General features: G+C 37.6%; 1 protein-coding gene and 1 non-coding gene across 2 annotated transcripts in view; one reads left to right on the top strand and one right to left on the bottom strand.

The window, feature by feature from the left end:
• PIBF1 (progesterone immunomodulatory binding factor 1) overlaps nucleotides 1-20,560 on the top strand; it is a 229,527-nt gene that overhangs the window by 23,915 nt on the left and 185,052 nt on the right. The window contains exon 4 of the mRNA XM_052650146.1: nucleotides 1,738-1,857. Coding sequence (XP_052506106.1) covers nucleotides 1,738-1,857 — 120 coding nt within the window. The remainder of the gene's footprint in view (nucleotides 1-1,737; nucleotides 1,858-20,560) is intronic.
• On the bottom strand, nucleotides 4,437-4,509 carry TRNAG-UCC (transfer RNA glycine (anticodon UCC)). The gene has a single exon. It is a non-coding gene; the product is annotated as a tRNA-Gly (tRNA).

Here is a 20,560-nt window from a genome sequence, read left to right on the forward strand (position 1 = left end):
TGTGACGATTAACTGTGAATATGTATGTAGAAAGCTTAACAGTGCTCAGAACTTAGTAAACACATAATAAATATTATCTTTTATTTTTGCTGGAGTGGTGATTGCCTCTCTTGGTTCTCACTGGATAAGGTTTCTAGATTAATAATTTCCTATAAAATGGAGTACTGTTTTGTTCGTCCAGCTTTTTATTTAGATAGCTCAAGCATAAATTTTTCTGCCTCCAGTACTGTCCAGAACCAATGATGTATCTCAACTGCTGTCATTGAGGCTCTTTATTCATCATAGCTGGAAAGTATTCCATTAGTGGCAGTCGTACATGTTTTTGTTCTCTGGTGTTCTTTGTCTTATCTTTTGTTTTCAGACAGTATTGTCCTAATTAGTTAAGTATACACAGATTTATTGTGTTAAGTGCTAGCTTTAGTACTGGCCTCTTACCAAATGTGGCACTCCTACAATACAGCAGTACATTAAGGAGTTTCAGATTGTATGACTATACAATAATCAGTCACTACTTGCCTTCTCCTAACTTGCGGATAGCTTAGTTTTGTAGAAACTTGTCAGATGGAACACTTTACTAAGTTAGGGAGAGAATTGAGAGTGGAAAGAGAAATCTGAACTGATTGGGAGTAGTGACATGAAGGATACCTCCTGATTATTTATCCCTTACACGGCATTGGTAGTAAGTAGAGCTTCACCCAGCGCCTAGGATGGTAGTAGTGGTTTAGTTGCTAAGTCGTTTCTGACTCTGCAACCCCGTGGACTCTAGCCCACAGGGCTCCTCTCTCCATGGGATTCTCCAGGCAAGAATACCGGAGTGGGTTGCCATTTCCTTCTCCAAGGCTTTTCATATATATATTTAGGCACTGGGGACAGAGCAGTGCACAGACCAGACAAATCTTCCTGTCTCCCCAGAGATTACATTCCTGTGGAGCAACACCCACGGCCAACTAAACCAAGTAGCATGTTTGTCATCAATGGTATGGAGAAAAGAGCAGAGTGAAAATAGGAACTGCTGTCACTGAAGGTACTGTATTAAATCAGGTTAGGCGAGGGAATTCCCTGCAGTCTGGTGTTAGGACTCCATGCTCTCACTGCCACAGGCCTGGGTTCAATCCCTGATTGAGGAACTAAGATCCCTCAAACAGTGTAGCCTGGCCAAAAAAATATATATATATATTATATATATGTATATTATATATATATATCAGGGGAGTCAGGGAAGGTTTTATTAATAAGGTCATATCTGATCAGAGGCCTGAAGGGAGTGAAAGCATGAGCCATATATTTACATATGGGGAAGAGCTTGCTTTCCTATCAGAGGAAATAGCAAGAGCAAAACTTCTGAACACTTGGTGTGTTCAGGAAATAAGCTGATAGTGTAGAATTAGCTGTAGTAGTAGGTGAGAAGTAAGGAGGAAGTGGAGTATTGATAGAAGAGAGGAAAGAGACTGTGTCAGGGCCGGGGACTTACAGATAATCTGGGCCTTAAAGGGACTAAATTGAACTCAAAGTATTAGTGGAGAAGTCAGGGCCAATTAAAGACCACCTTGTTTTAGTTTTCAGCAAACAAAATTTAGTGTATAGGCATATAATCTGAAACACCTTAACACTTTTCTGTATTACCTTAATACTTTTATTTATACTACTGATAATTGAGAGTACTATTAATTAGCAAATTTTAATTGTAATTTGCGTTGCACGACTGACTGTTTATTGACTTTTTTTTTTTTTTTTAAGATTCGGTTCTATGAACTAGTGAATCCATTGAGAAAGGAAATCTCTGAACTACAAGTGAAAAAGAATGACCTGGCAGAAGAATTAAGTGCAAACAAAGGTCAACTGAAACAACTGACTGAGGTTTGTCTAATTTTGATCCCTGGTGGTAAGAGACTCCAACAAGGTCTTAAGATTTGTGATAAGGAGTATAAAAGTCAGTGATAGAAAAATGGGACTTGAGCATGCTGACTGCTGTGATTCTTCATAAGTAGTGGGAAGGAGATGAGACTGCAAATAGCCATCTTAAAGACTGATAGGGTATATCCATGATACTGACCTATAATCCCCAGCTGAGTGTTTTGTTCTTGTAATTCATTTCATTCTGAGTTCTTCATTACAGATCCACCCTGTGGATGATACGAAAGGGAGCTGGTCCATTTATTAGTCATTTAGTCTCTTGATACAGTTACTTCCCCTAATACCTGTTCAGAGCACGTGCTCTAATAATAGCATCCATCCCTGTAAGGCCTGATGCCATGCCAGGTGCTGACAGGGGTGAATAAAAGTGTCTGCCCTTCCAGAGTTCAAATTCTAGTAAGGTGGAGTTATACCTTAGATGAGATCTTGACATTCATTTTTTGTGTGACCTTGAACAAGTCATTCAGTGTTTCCTGCTCTGTCAAATGGAGAAAATAATCTTATTTTTCCATTCATTTCATTGAAGTACCCACACTTGTGTTTCAAAGTAAAAATGTGATTTTTAGTAAAGTTGCATGTAAATAGCTATTTTGTGTCCTACTTCAAGGGCAACTTTTACCAAAGATCTACTTTCCAGAAATAAAGTATTGTGATTTAATTTATATTTTGATGCTCTGATTTGCAGCACTATTAGTGCTGGATGGAATCTACTTCTGTTGTTAGTATAGAGCCACTATTGCAGGCAAATGAAGGCTCGGCTTCCTTCTGGTAGGAGCACTGAAGTCATCAGGAGCGATGCCACAGAGCCCTACAGGTGTCCATTGTGGCGGTTTTTTTCTGCTGCTAACCTACCACATTGTTGTGCACATTTAGAAAGATAGCTCTTAATTAAAAAAAAAATTTGCATCCAGAGTCACAATGATAAAGGACAAAGTTCTAAGGCCTCCGTTTGTCTTCTCACTAATTTTGCAGCCTTGAGCAAGTCATTTACTTTCCCTTGTCTCTGTTAAATGGCCAGGGTGTTGGTGGCGGCGGTGGCACAGGGTTTGTCAGGGACAAGGCAGACGCGTTTTCAGACTTGGTTCTGCCGCACTTTATGGTACCTCAGCATCCATCAAGGACTTCTTGTATTTTAGAGGGAGTCTGGAAGAGCTTTCTAGCCTCGTTTCTATCAAACCACCTCAGTTTTAAATCACTTTTGACATTTGGGGATTCTACAAGTGATTTCTCCTGAACAAAGGACTCTTCAACACCACCCCCCCCCCCCCCCCCCGCCCAAAAAAGTCCTGAATCTCTAAAATTATCATATTTTTACTGTATGGTAAAGCAAGTCTCTCTACTCTCAAGGGTCAGTAATGGCATTATATCCCAGATTTTAGTTTGTTTCAACCTTACTAATACCTTTAGTGTTTTATTGACATGAAAGCAGAGATGATTAACACTGGTTTCATTCATAGGGTCCCTGAGTGTTTTTAGTGCACTGATAATTCTTAAACACAGAAGCAGTTTTGTTTGTGAACATGTTCGGGCTCTCCAGAAAAAACAAAACCAACAAGATAAATAAATATTTATAGATAGAGATATATTTTAAGAAATTTGCTCACATAGTTGTAGCAAACTATGTGCAAACTTATGTGCGTGTATGCTAACTCGCTTCAGTCGTGTCCAACTCTGCACCCCTATGGACTGCAGCCCACCAGGCTCCTATGTCCATGGCATTCTCCAGGCAAGGGTACTGGAGTTGGTTGCCACGCCCTCCTCCAGGGAATCTTCTAGACCCAGGGATCAAACCTACGTCTTTTGCATCTCCTGCATTGGCAGGTGGGTTCTTTACCGCTAGCGCCACCTGGGAAGCCCCAGTAGAGGCTTGGTGAGTCCAAAATCTTAACAGCGTAAGCTGGCAGCCTGGAAATTCAAGAGAAGGTTGCAGTTTGAGTCCAAAGACTGTCTGCTGACAAAATTCCTTCTTATTCAGTCTCAGTTTTACTAAGGCCTTAACTGATTGGATGAGGCCCATATGGGAGGTAAACTGCCGTCCTCAAAGTCTGCTGGTTTAAATGTTAATCTCAGCTTAAAAAATGTCTTCACAGAAACATCTAATATAATGTTTGACAAAATATTTGGGTACTATGGTCTAACCAAGTTGACATAAAAAATTAACCATCACTGAACCTTTCCATCTATAAGTTTGCTTCTTAAAGTTTTACCACCTTTCAGCTAAAAATATAATCCTATGTCTTAAAACTCTTTCTGAATTTCATACTATAAAGGGAAAATTGAATCACATTCAGGAAAAAACAGTTAAATAATGCCTTATCTCTATAATAAAAGGTCTTAGAAACTCAGAGAATATGGTTTAAACATAATGGAATTACTTTTGTATTGAAACCACCCTTAAAGTTAGATTTTCTTTCTCTTACCCAGCTTACCCAACACAAAGAAAACATAGTATGAATATTTTTATTTTATTTATGTTTTATTTATTTTTTGGCTATGCCATGTAGGATCTTAGTGGGATTTAGTTTCCTGACCAGGAGTCGAACCTGAGCCCTCTGCAGTGGAAGTGCAGAGCCTTAACCATTGGACCACCAAGGAAGTCCCTAGACTGAATATTTTAAATGAAAAGTCAAACCAGCAAGGACCTTTTTTTTATAAGGGTATAGTGAATCAATGTTAATATTTAATGTTAAAAGAAATTTTGTTTGACACTGTTTTGTGGAGGTTTATTTTTTGAGGTGGTTTCTTAAATTATTTACTGCTTTGATATTTGGGGAATTCAGAGATACTAGTTTAAGTTTCACCTCTGCAGTTTGATGATGGTGTGATGATCTTGGATAAAGAACTTAGTCTTCTCTACCCTTCCCTTCAGTTCCCATGGTAAAAATACAGATGAGAATATGTAACTCTTCCCTCATTTACATGGTCATTATTATGAGAATAAAATTCAGTCAATAAATATTTACTATACATCTGTTATGTGCCAAGCATTGTTATAGGTATGTGGGGTACCTCAGTGAATAAAACAAAGATCTCCAACCTTGTGAAAATTATATTTTAAGAAGAGGGCAGGGAAACAAACAGTAAACATATTAGAAAGGAAGCACAAAGTAAACTGTCAGATTTACAGACAGCAAAGTTTTTTGAGGGGTAGAATACTGTTACCAGTAAGGCAAATTGGAGGACCATCTCAGAAGATAAGTAAATATTATAACCTATGTGTTTTCTTTTATGCATCTCATAGCTTATGATCCCAAAATTAGCACATTCAAAATTGATTAGCAGCCCTAGAGAGTATAATTTTTTTCTGTTTTATTATGAAGGTTTTCAAGCTATAGATAACTAGAAAAAATTTTACAGGGAACACCTAATTTCTGCCTGATAATTTATACTTACCTTAATCTGTCCATCCACCAGTAATATTTATTTTATTAGAAATTGCCAGATTTTTTTTTTGTCTCAGTAGTTCCTTTATATTGTTGGGGAATATTTAATTGTATGGATATATTCATTCTCCCTTGATGGGTGTTTGAGTTATTTCCACTTTGAACACATTATAAGTGAAGCTGCCCCAGACTTTTGAACATTGGCTTTGTGTGGACATACATTTTTGTTTTTTCTTAGGTAAAATTTAAGAGTGATACTTTTTATTTCTAGATTTCTATTTGTTGTTTATTATTGTTGTTATTGCTCTGGTATTTGTTTTTTCATTATGAGCATATTTTCCTTTATACCACTGAGAATAGTTAAAACCTCTACTTGAAAATCTTTCTGTGCCAATTCCAAAATCTGGGTCACCTCAGAGTTGGTTTTTGTTGATTATCTTTTATTTTAAGAATGGGTCACATTTTCCTGTTTCTTCAAAGGTCAGGTAACTTTTTAAATTGTTTATTTAAATCATAGAGTAAATGTAGATCTGAACAGTACAACTGCTATGTTGGATAGACTGCATTTTGACAGTTACTGATGTTTTTGTTGTAGCAGGAATTTAACTGATTTATGCTCAAGCTGTATACTATGTTTCTTGGGCAGCACATGAAATTTCAGTTGAGGTTTTTTTTTTTGGCCTAAGTAGGACTTCTTGGGTCTGTCCTACATATATGTTGTTCAGAGGTCAGCCAGATATTTGGCAGAGATTATCCACAGAATAGAGTTCCCCTTCTCTGTCTCTAGAATTCCCTCCTCACTTTAGAGCATCTGAGTTACCCATACTCTGTTTTCTGGTTCTTCAAGCTAAAAAGATGAAGGATTTTCTCTTATACATCTGTCATCTTACTTGGCACGTGGTAGCTCTGCCTTCCAGCTAAACGGCTTTTTCTTTTTTTTTAAAGAGACACGAGGAAATTCACCCAGTGCTGTTCCATTCTTCCTCTTATAGATTATATCCCTCCAGAATCTGCCTGATTTGGGTCACTTTCTTGTGCATTCAGGTGGTTGTTTTATATTTTGCCAGAATTTGAGATTGTATTGCCAGTAGGGTTGGTCAGATGGGAACTTAAAGATTCATCACCAGAAATGGAACCACCTTACAATTTTGTCTGAAACACAAGTGAAGAAAAAGAAAATAGATTCCGTGCATGTGAAATATTTGGCTTTGAAACCCACTGTTTTCTCTAAAAAGAACGTTGGCTTTGTTAGAGAGTCTTTCTCTCAACATTTTTAACTTTGTACTGACAGGGGTGATGACTCATGAGGCATTATTTGTTGTTGTCCCTTCGCTAAGTAGTGTCCAGCTCTTTGTGACCCATGGACTGCAGCACACCAGGCTTCCCTGTCCTTCACTGTCTCCCGGAGTTTGCTCACATTCACGTCCATTGAGTCTGTGATGCTGTCTAACCGTCTTATCATCTGCCGCCCTCTTCTCCTTTTGCAGTCTTTCCCAGCATCAGGTCTTTTCCACTGAGACAGCTCTTTGCATCAGGTGGTTGAAGTACTAGAGCTTCAGCTTCAGTATCAGTCCTTCCAATGAATATTCAGGGTTGATCTCCTTTAGGATTGACTAGTTTGATTTCCTTGCAGTCCAAAGGAAAGTACCACAATTCGAAGGCATCAATTCTTTGGCACTTAGCCTTCTTTATGGTCCAACTCTCACATTTGTACATGACTACTGGAAAAACCATAGCTTTAACTATACAGACTTTTCTTGACAAAGTGATGTCTTTGCTTTTTAATATGCTATCTAGGTTTCTCATAGGCATTATTAGGGGAAATATTAAAAGTAAAATAAAATACATCACTAGACCTTGAACAAAATGTACAGTTTTGGACCTTGTGACTTTGGTTGTTTGCACATCTTGTTTATAAATAATTATTGAATTCCTTATATAGCTATAATGTTCAGAGTTTAGAAACTAAACTCTGGTGTTTGGGCAACTGAGTTTAGTATCTGAGGACGTACAGAGATTAAGATGGGTCAAATGAACCCCAACAGCTGGGGGAAATGTAATTGAAGTTCATAGAAATCACAAAATCATGAAATCACATAAGGTGAGGATTGACTTGCAAGAGGATAAACTCAGGACAAATACAAGAAGGTAGTATTATTTCATAGAACAATTCAGTCCAGTCACTCAGTTGTGTACGACTCTTTGTGACCCCATGGACTACAGCCCGCGAGGCTTCCCTGTCCATCACCAACTCCCAGAGCTTCCTCAAGCTCATGTCCATTGAGTTGGTGATGCCATCCAACCATCTCATCCTCTGTTGTCCCTTTCTCCTCCCACCTTCAATGTTTCCCAGCATCAGGGTCTTTTCCAGTGAGTCAGTTCTTCACATCAGGTGGCAAAAGTGTTGGAGTTTCAGCTTCAGCATCAGTCAGTCTTTCCAGTGAATATTCAGGACTGATCTCCTCTAAGATTCACTGGTTGGATCTTCTTGCAGACCAGGGGACTCTCAAGAGGCTTCTCCAACACTGCACTTCAGAAGCATCAGTTCTTTGGCACTCAGCTTTCTATAAAGAAACTCTCACATCCATACATGACTGCTGGAAAAACCCACAGATATGAGATGAGAAACTGATTAAGAAATGTAGTAGAATGTGATTTTTTGACCTTTAAAAAATAGAACATAAAACAAGTAGTAAATTAATAGAAACTTAAAAGAGGAGGCAACAGTTGACAAACATAAATGCCTCAAAAGTGACAGGATCATGACAGTCCCATGGGTATTAAGATATTTTTTAGTTATGTCTCTGAGTTTTGTAACTGGGAGTTAAGGAAACAAACTTTCCACTCTACTAAGACTGTGGGATTAAGTTTGTCTTTTCCAAAATGATCTTAATTTTGTTGACCACATGGTGGCAGCATATATCCATTGATTTCTGTAATCAGTTTTGGGCTGCTCAAAAAATACTGTCATTGCCAGAGCTTTACTGTGTTACCTTATTTTCCTTTATATTTCTTATTTCATATCTGTTTCCTTAAACCAATCAAATACTATGTCTTCCTAATAAAATTAAGTCAATCTATAACTGGGAGATAGAATTTTGAGAAACAAACTTTTCTGGCATAATATGCCAGATCAAAGGTGTCTCAGTTATTAACCCTGATATCATAATTACACCTAACAGATACATTCAAAGATGTTAAAGCCCCACAAGTACACAGTTAGTTATGCTTTTATTCATATATTCTGCTACCTCGTGGCATATATGAGGTGAAAAACTGATTTAGAAATGTAATAGAAGCTGATTTTTTGACCTTTTAGTAGATTTATTGAATTTTCTTTCATTAATTTTTTCTACAGCTTTAGTTATTTGGAAATAATATCTATTGTAGATACTAACACGGGAAAATAAGGCTCATCTTTTACTTCAAGTTTAGAGTCTTTAAGGGTCAGTAACATAGTCTAATTATAGCATATTTTGAGCTGTTACGCACGTGAACTTGTGTATAGTACTTAGTGTTCTCATAAGTGCTGTACTTTTATTTTCTATTTATGAAATCTCTTTGTAACAGGTCAGAATTCTGGTCTAGTGCATGTAGTTAAGCTGTTTGCAGCTGTTATGCTATTGTAGAGTTATTCTCAGCATGCTTCTTTCATTTCAAAAGAAATAAATGTTAATACTAATAAGGCATTAATGAGTCTGTGTGCAGTGACATTAAGTTTCCTGTTGTTGTTTAGTCCCAAACTTGTGTGTAAATCTCTAGTTATCCCGTGGACCATAGCCCTCCAGGTTCCTCTGTCCATGGGATTTCCCAGGCAAGAATACTGGAGTGGGTTGCCATTTCCTTCTCCAGGGGATCTTCCCAGACCAGGGATCGAACCCATATCTCCTGCATTGGCAGCCAGATTCTTTACCACTGAACCACCAGGGAAGCCCAAAGTTTCAGAAGGAAATTATGCAATATTTTTCTCTTAGGAGAGCTTTGGTAACTAGGAAGCAAAAGTGTTTTGTTCAAGAGAACTTCCTTGTTTAGGAAACATAGTTACATTTGTTGAGAAAACTTCTGCAAGAGTACCTTGAGGCTCATCTTAAGTATTCATACCTGAATAATCCTGTCTTTATTTGAATAAAAATGAAGCATTTCATTAATGATACATACTTGTGATTCGGGTTTTTTTTTCATTTCAGGGATTATTTTAACTGTTTGTTTTCTGAAGTTTCTTTTTTATCCTGCCCAAAGATGAATTTAAAATTCCCTTGTTAGATACATGCTATAATGGTACTCATCAGTTATAATTATCTTAGAGTATCTGACAAATTCATTCAGTTCAGTTCAGTCGCTCAGTCGTGTCCAACTCTCTGCAACCCCATGAATCACAGCATGCCAGGCCTCCCTGTGCATCACCAGCTCCCGGAGTCTACCCAAACCCATATCTATCGAGTCGGTGATGCCATCTTCTGTTGTCCTCATCCTCTGTTGTCCCCTTTTCCTCCTGCCCCCAATCCTTCCCAGCATTAGGGTGTTTTCCAGTGAGTCAACTCTTCGCGTCAGGTGGCTAAAGTATTGGAGTTTCAGCCTCAGCATCAGTCCTTCCATTGAACACCCAGGACTGATCTCCTTTAGGATGGACTGGTTGGATCTTCTTGCAGTCCAAGGGACTCCCAAGAGTCTTCTCCAACACTGCAGTTCACAAGCATCAGTTCTTTGGCGCTTAGCTTTCTTCACAGTCCAACTCTTACATCTATACATGACTACTGGAAAAACCATAGCCTTGACTAGATGGACCTTTGTTGGCAAAGTAATGTCTCTGCTTTTCTTATCAAGTTACAAAACACTTTATATTCTGAATTACATTTAAATTTTTATGTATTATTACTGCCATTACGTTTCAATATAATTAATATTTTTAATGTATTTTTAATGTACTTATAAGACCTCAGAATCTAATTCGCTGTAGTATTACTACTTTGGAGTTTCTAAAGCTCATCTCTTACCTGTGTATCTAAAAGTTGTTGCTTGTTTATAAACCTGTTGTTTTTTTGTTTGCAAATAATATAAACCTGTTGTATTTTTTTGCAAATAATATAAATGACTTACAGACAAAAGTTCATGAGAGGGGAAAGTTCATGGAAAAGCTATTTATGAATAGCTATTTAAAGCTATTGCTTTTTTTTTTTTTAATTTTAATTTTTACTTTATTTTACTTTACAACCCTGTATTGGTTTTGCCATACATTGACATGAATCCACCACGGGTGTACATGAAGGCAATTTAAAATAGGATGTCATCAGGGAGAAGCCTCCTTTATCTGATTTTGTACGTAGCTCTGAGAGGAAACAGATTTTTAAAGAGTTACATCTAGTTCTGCTTCATTGACTACGTTAAAGCCTTTAACTGTATTCAGTTCAGTTCAGTTCAGTCGCTGAGTCATGTCCGACTCTTTGCGACCCCATGAACTGCAGCACACCAGGCCTCCCTGTCCATCACCAACTCCCGGAGTCCACCCAAGCCCTTGTCCATTGAGTCAGTGATGCCATCCAACCATCTCATCCTCTGTCATCCCCTTCTCCTCCTGCCCTCAGTCTTTCCCAGCATCAGGGTCTTTTCCAATGAGTCAGCTCTTCGCATCAGGTGGCCAAAGTTTTGGAGTTTCAGCTTCAACATCAGTCCTTCCAATAAACACCCAGGACTGATCTCCTTTCAATGGACTGGTTGGATCTCCTTGCAGTCCAAGGGACTCTCAAGAGTCTTCTCCATCACCATAGTTCAAAAGCATCAATTCTTCAGTGCTCAGCTTTCTTTATACTCCAACTCTCACATCCATACATGACCACTAGAAAAACCATAGCCTTGAATAGACGGACCTTTGTTGGCAAAGTAATGTTTCTGCATTTTAATATGCTGTCTAGATTGGTCATAACTTTCCTTCCAAGGAGTAAGCATCTTTTAATTTCATGGCTGCAATCACCATCTGCAGTGATTTTGGAGCCCCCCAAAAGAAAGTCTGACACTGTTTCCACTGTTTAACTGTGTAGATCATAACAAATTTTGGAAAATTCTTAAAGAGATGGGAATATCAAACCACCTTACCTATCTTCTAAGAAACCTGTATGTAGGTTAAGAAGCAGCAATTAGAATATGGAACAATGGACTGGTTCAGAATTGGGAAAGGAGTACGATAAGCCTGACTATTGTCACTCTGCTTGTTTAACTTACATACAGGATATTTCATGAGAAATGTCATCCAGGCTGGATGACTCACAAACTGGAATCAAGATTGCTGGGAGAAATATCAACAACTTCAAATATGCAGATAATACCACTTAATAGCAGAAAGAAAAGAGAACCTAAAGGGCCTCTTGATGAGGGTTGAAAGAGGAGAATGAAAAAGCTGGCTTAAAACTCAGCATTCAAAAAACAAAGATCATGGCATCCAATCCCTGCATTTCATGGCAAATAGAAGGGGAAAAAGTGGAAGCAGTGACAGATTTTATTTTCTTGGGCTCCAAAGTCACTGTGGACAGTGACTGCAGCCATGAAATTAAAAGGTGCTTGCTCCTTGGAAGGAAAGCTATGGCAAACCTAGACAAGATATTAAAGAGCAGAGATGTCTCATCCCTTTGCCGACAAATGTCTGTATAGTCAAAGCTATAGTTTTTCCAATAGTCATGTATGGATGTGAGAGCTGGACCATAAAGAAGGTTAGCACCAAAGAATTGATGCTTTTGAACTATGTTGCCGGAGAAGACTCTTGAGAGTCCCTTGGACTGCAAGCAGATCAAACCAGTCAATCCTGAAGGAAATCAGCCCTGAATATTCATTGGAAGGACTAATATTGATGCTAAAGATCCAATACTTTGGCTATAAACTTCTCCGTATCAGAGGATGAGATGGTTGGATGGCATCATTGACTCAATGGACATGAGTTTGAGCAAATCCTATGGGATAGTAAAGGACAGGAAAGCCGGGAGTACTGCAGTTCATGGGGTTGCAAAGAGTCAGACAGACTTAACTAAACAACAATCAAGAAACATAATTAAAGAGAAGAGTTTTAGAAAAACAAGGAGAAATTAATAAAAGTATAATAATGATAGGAAAGTTTATAATGTACTTCCTTCTGAATTGAATATATCTTATAGACATAAAAATGAGTCAGGGCTAGAAGAAATGAGGCAATCAATAATTTTGATTTAGTTGCTATAATAGAGTTTAAAATTCCTTGGCCAGGGGATAATCTTTTTTTTTTTAATGTCAATGAAGGGAATTCCCTGGCTGTCCAATGCTTAAGGTTTAATTCCTCCTAGGGGATCTAAGATCCCATAAGCTACACAGGGTGGCCAGGAAATTAATTAATTAATTTAATTCAATGAAAAGTTTATAAAACTACCATGTATATACTTGGCTATATAGTAAAAGATTTAAATGTTAAGGACAGATTTAATAGTTCCTATTTTTATTTTAATTCAGTAGTGGTCATTTAAAGGGGACTGGAAATAAATTTGGAAATTAAGAAACTATTTTTTAGGTCAAAAGTAATAAACAAGAAAAACACTTTTTAAATCATAGAGTAAATAAAAATATGAAAACAAGAACATTTTACATCAAAATCTTTTAGACTTATTTAAAGCTGTGCCAGAGGAAAATCTGTAGCCTTAAATTACCTTTATAATTAAAGAGAAGGATGAAAAATAAAAGCATATAGTAGTCAATTTTAGAAAGAAAAAAGAACAGTAAAATAAGGAGTTTGCGATTATTGGACATTAATTAATATTGCATGTAGCTCTGTGGTGACAGTCTTAAAAACTGAAAGAAATGTCCCAATAAAATGTAGATTACCACACTAAGTGAAAGTGGAGAACTTGAAGAGAAGAATTACCGCAGAGGTATTACACAGTGAATTTTTCAGTCACTAGTCGTGTCTGATGCCTTGCGACCCCATGGATTACAGCACGCCAGGCTTCCCCTTCCTTCACCATCTCCCTGAGGTTGCTCAAACTCATATCCATTGAGTCACTGATGCCATCCAACCATCTCATCTTCTGTTGCCCACTTCTCCTCCTGCCCTCAGTCTTTGCCAGCATCAGGGACTTTTCCAGTGAGTCGGCTCTTTGCATCAGGTGGCCAAAGTTGGATCTTCAGCTTCAGCATCTGTCCTTCCAATGAATATTCAGGGTTGATTTCCTTTAGGGTTGACTGGTTTGATCTCTTTTCAAGGGACACAGTAAGTAAAGGTATATGATTAATGAAGTTACCAGATTCGCCAGACTTCCCAGGTGGCACTGGCAGTAAGGAACCTGCCTGCCAGTGCAGGAGACATAAAAGATGCAGATTCAATCCCTGCATCAGGAAGAACCCCTGGAGAAAGGCTTGGCAACCCACTGCAGTATTCTTGCCTGAGAATCCTATAGACAGAGAAGCCTGGCAGGCTACAGTCTATAGGATCATGAAGAGATGGACACGACTGAAGTGACTCAGGGCACGCGCTCCAGGTTCACAAATATATTGCCCTGGTAGGGTCAGTTGATTTCTATAAGGATAGCTGATTCCAGTTGATTAAACAGTTGTCTTTTAGTTGCTAAGTTGTATCTGACTGTTTGCAACCCCATGGACTACAGCCTGCCAGGCTCCTCTGTCCATAGGATTTCCCAGACAAGAGTACTGGAGTGGGTTGCCATTTCCTTCTCCAGGGGATCTTCCCTACCCAGGGATCAAACCCACATCTCCTGCACTGGCAGACGGAGTCTTTACCATTCTGTCAGCCAGGAGGCCCATGATTAAACTATACCAAACTAGTACTGAAAAAGATGGAAAGCTCTGAGAAAGATGGTACAAAATAAATCCATCAGCCATTTTTACTTACGACAAAAGTTGCAGAAATTCTAAATGTTCAAAAATGAATTCTAGCATTTTATCAAAAGAATAGTGCTTTATGTCTAATACAGTATATTTTAGGACAGAAAGGATAAACTGTTGCATCAGCAAGTTATAGAAGAATAACTATTTAATTGTGTCATTAAATGAGAAAAGATGATAAAATTCAGTGAACATTCCTAACAAGGAGACTAAGTATTTACTTTAAAAAAATGTTAGCAAAATACTTTATCCTAAATGGCAAAACTATAGAACTTTTTCTGTAAAAATCAGTAACTAGACACAGACTTGGGTTGTTTATTATTATCTAACGTGGTCTTGGAGGGCCCTAGCAGATGCACTAAGAAGGAAAAACTCTCCATGTAAACTTTTGAAAGGAGATTAAATTTTTTTTCTGTTAGAAACCACCTAAATTTAATGCAGAAATGTATAAGTGATCAATAGCATTTGTTTAGGTTTAGAGAAATAACTGGTAGAGATGGACTTGGGGGAAAATAATTAACTCATGATGCAGATAGTTGGCTTATATGAAGAGGACTATTAAATTGTATTGTTGAACCTGGAAGCACCATATCTTAGGAGAAAAAGTCATAAAAGTAGCATTTTTTCCATATTAATGTATTAATTAAATTCAGTTATTCTGTATCCCAATAATTTTCTGATTTTCTGTGTTTGATTTTTTTGGTGGAAGACAGATAATTCTGTCCAAGGATTGGGCTTGGATAAATGATTTTAGCTTATATGAAAAAGTAAGTGTTCTGGAATTGCCAAGAAAAATGTGGTGGAAAAAATTGAAAGGAAGGGGACGTTGAGATGCTTCTCCTACCAAGATCCCACTTTATACTTCAAAACTAAATGTAATATTGACATAGAAACAGATGTCAGTAGAGCAAAATATAGAAATAGATCTAATTATTTACTACAATATTTGGCAACAAACGTCTGTCTAGTCAAAGCTATGGTTTTTCCAATAGTCATGTATGGATGTGAGAGTTGTCCTGTAAAGAAAGCTGAGTGCCGAAGAATTGATGCTTTTGGTGTTGGAGAAGACTCTTGAGAGTCCCCTGGACTGTAAGGAGATCTAACCAGTCCATCCTAAAGGAGATCAGTCCTGAATATTCATTGAAAGGACTGATGCTGAAGCTAAAACTCCAATACTTTGGCCACCTGATGCGAAGAACTAACTCATTGGAAAAGACCCTGATGCTGGGAAAGATTGAAGGCAAAAGGAAAAGGGGACGACAGGATAAGGTGGTTGGATGGCATCACCGACTTGATGAACATGAGTTTGAGTAAGCTCCAGGAGTTAGTAATGGACCGGGAAGCCTAGCGTGCTGCAGTCCATGGGGTTGCAAAGAGTCAGATACGACTGAGTGACTGAACTGCACTGATTTACCACAATAGCCATAGTTCAATTCAGTTGAGAAAGAATATTTTTTAGTATAAGGGTCCTAGCACAAGTGGAGGATACTCATCTGTTAAAAGAAAAGTTGATTGTCACATTTTATACTATATACATGTATTAATTCTAGTTGGATTAAAATTTTTCAAAGGAAACCTAGGCCATTACTTCAACAATCATGCCAATTTTTAGCTCAGGGTCCACGTGCCTCTAGGTGGAATGGGAAAAACACTATTTTCACTTCTCACCGAAATTTAGAGCTTTAGTTATAAATGCCACAGTAGGTTTGTCCCTGCCTAGAGCTCTGTCAGCATTAGAATTCAGGTATTTTCCTATCACAGTGTAGTTACCACAAGTATCTTTAGAGATTAGGCTCATCACTATTCCAACCCTAGCGTAGTTGTTAGACTCCTCACTAGATCTTATCTTAATGCAGTAAGGGAAAAAAGGTCATATGTCGGGCTTCCCCAGTGATCCAGTGGTTAAGAATCTGCCTTGCAGTGCAAGGGACTCTGGTTTGATTAAGATTCTAAGTGCCACAGGGCAGCTCAGCCTGGGAGGTACAATGCCTGAATCCACGCTCTAGAGGTTGTGAGCTGCGACAACTGAAGCCCTGGTGCTCTGCAGCAAGAGAAGCCCATACACCACAGTGAACGTTACCTCCCACTCACTGCAACTAGGGAAAGCCTAAGTGCAGCAACAAAACCCCACACAGCCAAAAAGTCTTTTTTTTAAAAGACAATAAAAAGACTCAATTTTTCCAAAGAACATGTATAACTTTAAAAAATATTTCAGTAGTTTTACTGCAGAATGCAATTAATACTTGAATGACATGGGTTGCTGACCCTCTGCACAGTTGAAAATCTGCATAGACCTTCTAGTGAGCCCTCCCTACCTGTGTTTGGACACAGAATTAAGCAATTCTGTGTTTATGGATTCAACCAACCACAGATCGTGTTGTACTGTAGTATTTATTATTGAAAAATATTGTCGTGTAAGTGGACCTGCACAGTTCAAACCTGTTAGTTATTCAAGGGTCAGCTATAATTTGTTTCCTTCGTAATTCTGCATTATTTTTATTTTTGATTTTAGAAACTTTAGTCTCCGAAGGGATTCACAGTTGTCACCAGATTGCTAGTGGAGTCCAGGGCACAGAAGAGTCTCAAAAATTCCTAATTTATATCATTATTAGCAGTACTTCTCAAACTCTAATGTAAATACAAAGTCACCTGGGGATCCTGTTAAAATGAAAACTGACAGAGTAGTTCTGGGTCGGGGCCTGAGACTGTTCATTGTTAGGATGCCTCCCAGCCTGTGCCCCTTCATGGATTGAACTGTGAGTAGCTAAGTTTTGGACTGAGTTGTCCAACATAGTGGTCACGGCCACTTGAGGCTATTTAATTAAAATTCATGTTCTCAGTTTTACTAGCCACAGGTGGTTAGTGACTAGCCTATTGAATGGTACAGATGTAGAACATTGTCATCATTGCAGAAAGTTCTATTGTACAGTGTTCTTCTAGAGGTTGGAGTAGTCTTAGCCAAGACAGAGAAACAAAAAGCTTTCAGAGAAAAAAGCAAAAAGCAAGCCACAGGCAAAGTTTAATATTTAAAGAACACATTTGGTACAAAAATTGGAATGTAGATGATCCAAAGTTAGTATCAGTACTGCTTAAAGCTCTTAGAAATTAACACAAAAAAAGACAACCCAATAGAAAAATGGAGAAAGACTATAAATAGATATTCCACAGAAAGTGCAGATCCAGATGTCCAGGTGCTCAAACTAACTAGCATTTTGGGAAATATTATACAATTAAAATAACAATGAGAACTCAGGTTGGCAAAAATGGAAAAGGTCTAATATCTATGTAGGTATAAGAGAAAAGATACAAACATTGCTGGTGGAAAGGTGACCTGCTGTAGTCTCTTGGAAAGACATCTGGCAACATCAGTTAAAATGAAAAAGAAGCACTCTTTAGCGCAACAATCCAGTGGCGCTAGAACCTTGTCCCATGGAGTAAAATACTAACATGTAAGACTATGTGCACAGGGAGGTTTCCTGCAGCAGGTGCTGGAAGGGGAAAGGAGGGACAGGAAACAATAAATTCTAGTCAATAAAACAACAAGAAAATGGTTACATAAACAATATACAGTGCACACTGGAATTTTCTGTAGTCGTTGACAAGAAAGAATTGGAGAATATCAGTTATTTTAGGATTTACCCAAGGTACCTATCTTCCCATTTGTGTTGTTTTCATGAGTATACGAATATGGAGAAGAAGAGGGAAAAATGCATGTTATTGAACGTGAGTCACCTGAGGATGCAGATGGTATATCAAAGAGAAGAGAGGGAGGAAAGAGATCAAAAATATGAAATTTCCTTCTCTTTAACTAGTATGTATGATAGTTCCACAGTATATATCAGTTGCTCAGTTATGTCTGAGCAAGTAAGGATGTATGATGCAACAACAGGTGACTTATTAATGGCAAAAGAAAGTCACCTTTGCTTTACTAGTAAATTGTCATAGTTATTTTAAACACTTCCACAGTTTAAATGTGCACAAAAAAAATTTATATAAATAATTCTTAGTGGCTCCATGGACTGTAGCCTGCCAGGCTCCTATGTTTATGGAATTTTTCAGGCAAGAATACTGGAGTGGTTTGCCATTTCCTACTACAGGGTATCTTCCCAACCTAGGTATCAAACCCACATATCTTGGGTTTCCTGCATTGGCAGGCAGATTCTTTACCAGTGAACTCCCATGGAAGCCCCAATGTTTCCCTTTAGAAAAGCTTAAACTTTTGTTTGAGCTTACATTTATTGAAAAGATATTGAAAATTACCATGTCATATATTGAAATTTTCATGTTCTTTTTAGCTTACTTTTTTATATTCAGTTTTGTCTCCCCCCGCCACCCCCATCCCGCCAACACTTTAAAGAAGAAGTCTAAATTTTTTTGAAAAAGAGTGTATTTCTTGAGGATCTTAACAACAAGTAGTAGTCTCTGGCAGCAAACAGATGGTTGTTTCTTAAAGGAACAGTCTTTAACAATCAAAGATTAATTAGGTTTCTTGTTCTTTTCAATATTTACTTGCTGGGAGTAGGTTATAGGCAATGTGAAACTTGTAAGAGTTCTGAGGAGTGAATTCTCATGTTCTCATAATAGCTAATTTCATTTCTACTTCTCTTAGCTGCTGTATTTCTCCCCAGGCAAGAGATCACTTCATTTATTAAAGATTTATTTTGACTTGTAGGTTGCCATTCTTTTCTCAGTATCTGTGGTATGAGAGACAAAAGATTTAAATGATGCTTAGAAATTGTATCTAAAGTAATTGCCTTTGGGTTTATGCAGCTGCTAATTGTTTAAAATATGCCTATTTAATTGAATCTTTGAATACATTTTTATTTTTGTGGAAAACATTTATTCAATGTTATCTTGTTATTATTTTTATAATATGTTTTAAGGAATAATTGTAGTAATTATTTTCAAGGAAGGGAATCTAAAGTTAACTATGAATTATGCCTGTGCCATATTTTAACCTGTAAAATTTGCAGTTAAAGTTGTTTTTTTTTTTTTAACAGCCTGGATTTGGGCAGTAGATAATATTAACTTCCAGTCAATCATTTTATAGGTTCCATGGATAGAATCTGTAAAAATCAGGAACTTGAAGTTAAGAAAGGAATGAACTATTTATGAATTCAAGAACCTGAATTCTAGCCCTATCTCTGCTCAGTCTGGAATCCAGGACAAAAACACTTAACCCCTTCAGGCCTTAGTGTTCTTATCTTGGAAATAAGAAGATTCTTATTTCTCGTGTTATCTCGTGTTTCTTTCATCTCTGAAATTCTGTAATTGTGTCCTGCTCAGCTGCTGTTGTTTGGAAATAAAGACTTTATTTAAAGGTCTAATGGTTGATAACTTTGTCAAAACACCGTGTAACATAATTTTTTTTGTTTTTATATTGAACAGCAGAGAAACACATAGAGTGAAAAACAGTGTTTCTTCCATTGCTCTCTGCCCTCTTCCCTTCCGCTGTGACGCTCACGTGCATGTCTCCCTTTCCATTCCTAAGACCAGCATCCCTGCAGAACTCCTCCCCAGTTAACATTTTCTTGGTTGAAGTCTCTTGCTTTACTTTTTTAAAGCTTTAAAAAATTTTTCTTTCATAAAGCAATTAGTAAAGAAATTGTAACTGACATTGTACACAAAGAATACGTGTTTACCTACCATCCAGACTAAGAAATGGAAGCTCCTTTCACGCACCTTTTCTCAAAATCTTTGAGAAAATATGGGTTTATATACATTGCATTAATATCATTGTTTCAACTGAGGGGTTCTTTTTCAGATGATAATTTTCGTTTCAGCTGGAAAACCCATTTATTAATCCTTAATTGTTAAAGTCGCTTTTTCTACATTTTGAGCTTGTTGTCTTAAATGCTAGTGCTGCATAGTCCCTTTATATCAACGTTAGTTGACTCTGCAAGCATTTCCAGTGTAACTACTGTGTGAGGTTCCTGGGTATAACCAGAGATCCAGCAGGACTTCAAGGAGCTTCAGAGTGGGTGCACAGAAAACCAAGGGTTATAGACAAGGCAAGGAACATGCAGCTACAATAACAGACTTATTTTCAGGCTAGTGGTAGCCTTGTATTATTTCCTATTATGAATAACTTAGGAGATGGAAAAAAATGACATTAAGCCCAGCAATCAAAATCAGTTCCATTCTAGATACAGAGGAGACCTGCAAACTGAAATCTTCTCAGTGACTTGGTTTGTCCTTGATATCCCTGTGCAGTTTTTTGGGTTTTTTGTTTTCCTTTATTGAAAGAGGACACTGAGACTTGCTGTTAACCAAACCTGTTTACTTTTTATTTAGACATTTTCTGCTAGAAAGAGTTGGTGATTGGAAATTTTGTTTTCTTTTTTACGTTTGAAAAAATTAAGTTTTTTACTTCTTTGAATTCAGTCAATTTAATATCCTGTTTTGCTCCT

This window comes from Budorcas taxicolor, chromosome 12, assembly GCF_023091745.1.
Source record: "Budorcas taxicolor isolate Tak-1 chromosome 12, Takin1.1, whole genome shotgun sequence".
NCBI classification, from domain to species: domain Eukaryota; kingdom Metazoa; phylum Chordata; class Mammalia; order Artiodactyla; family Bovidae; genus Budorcas; species Budorcas taxicolor.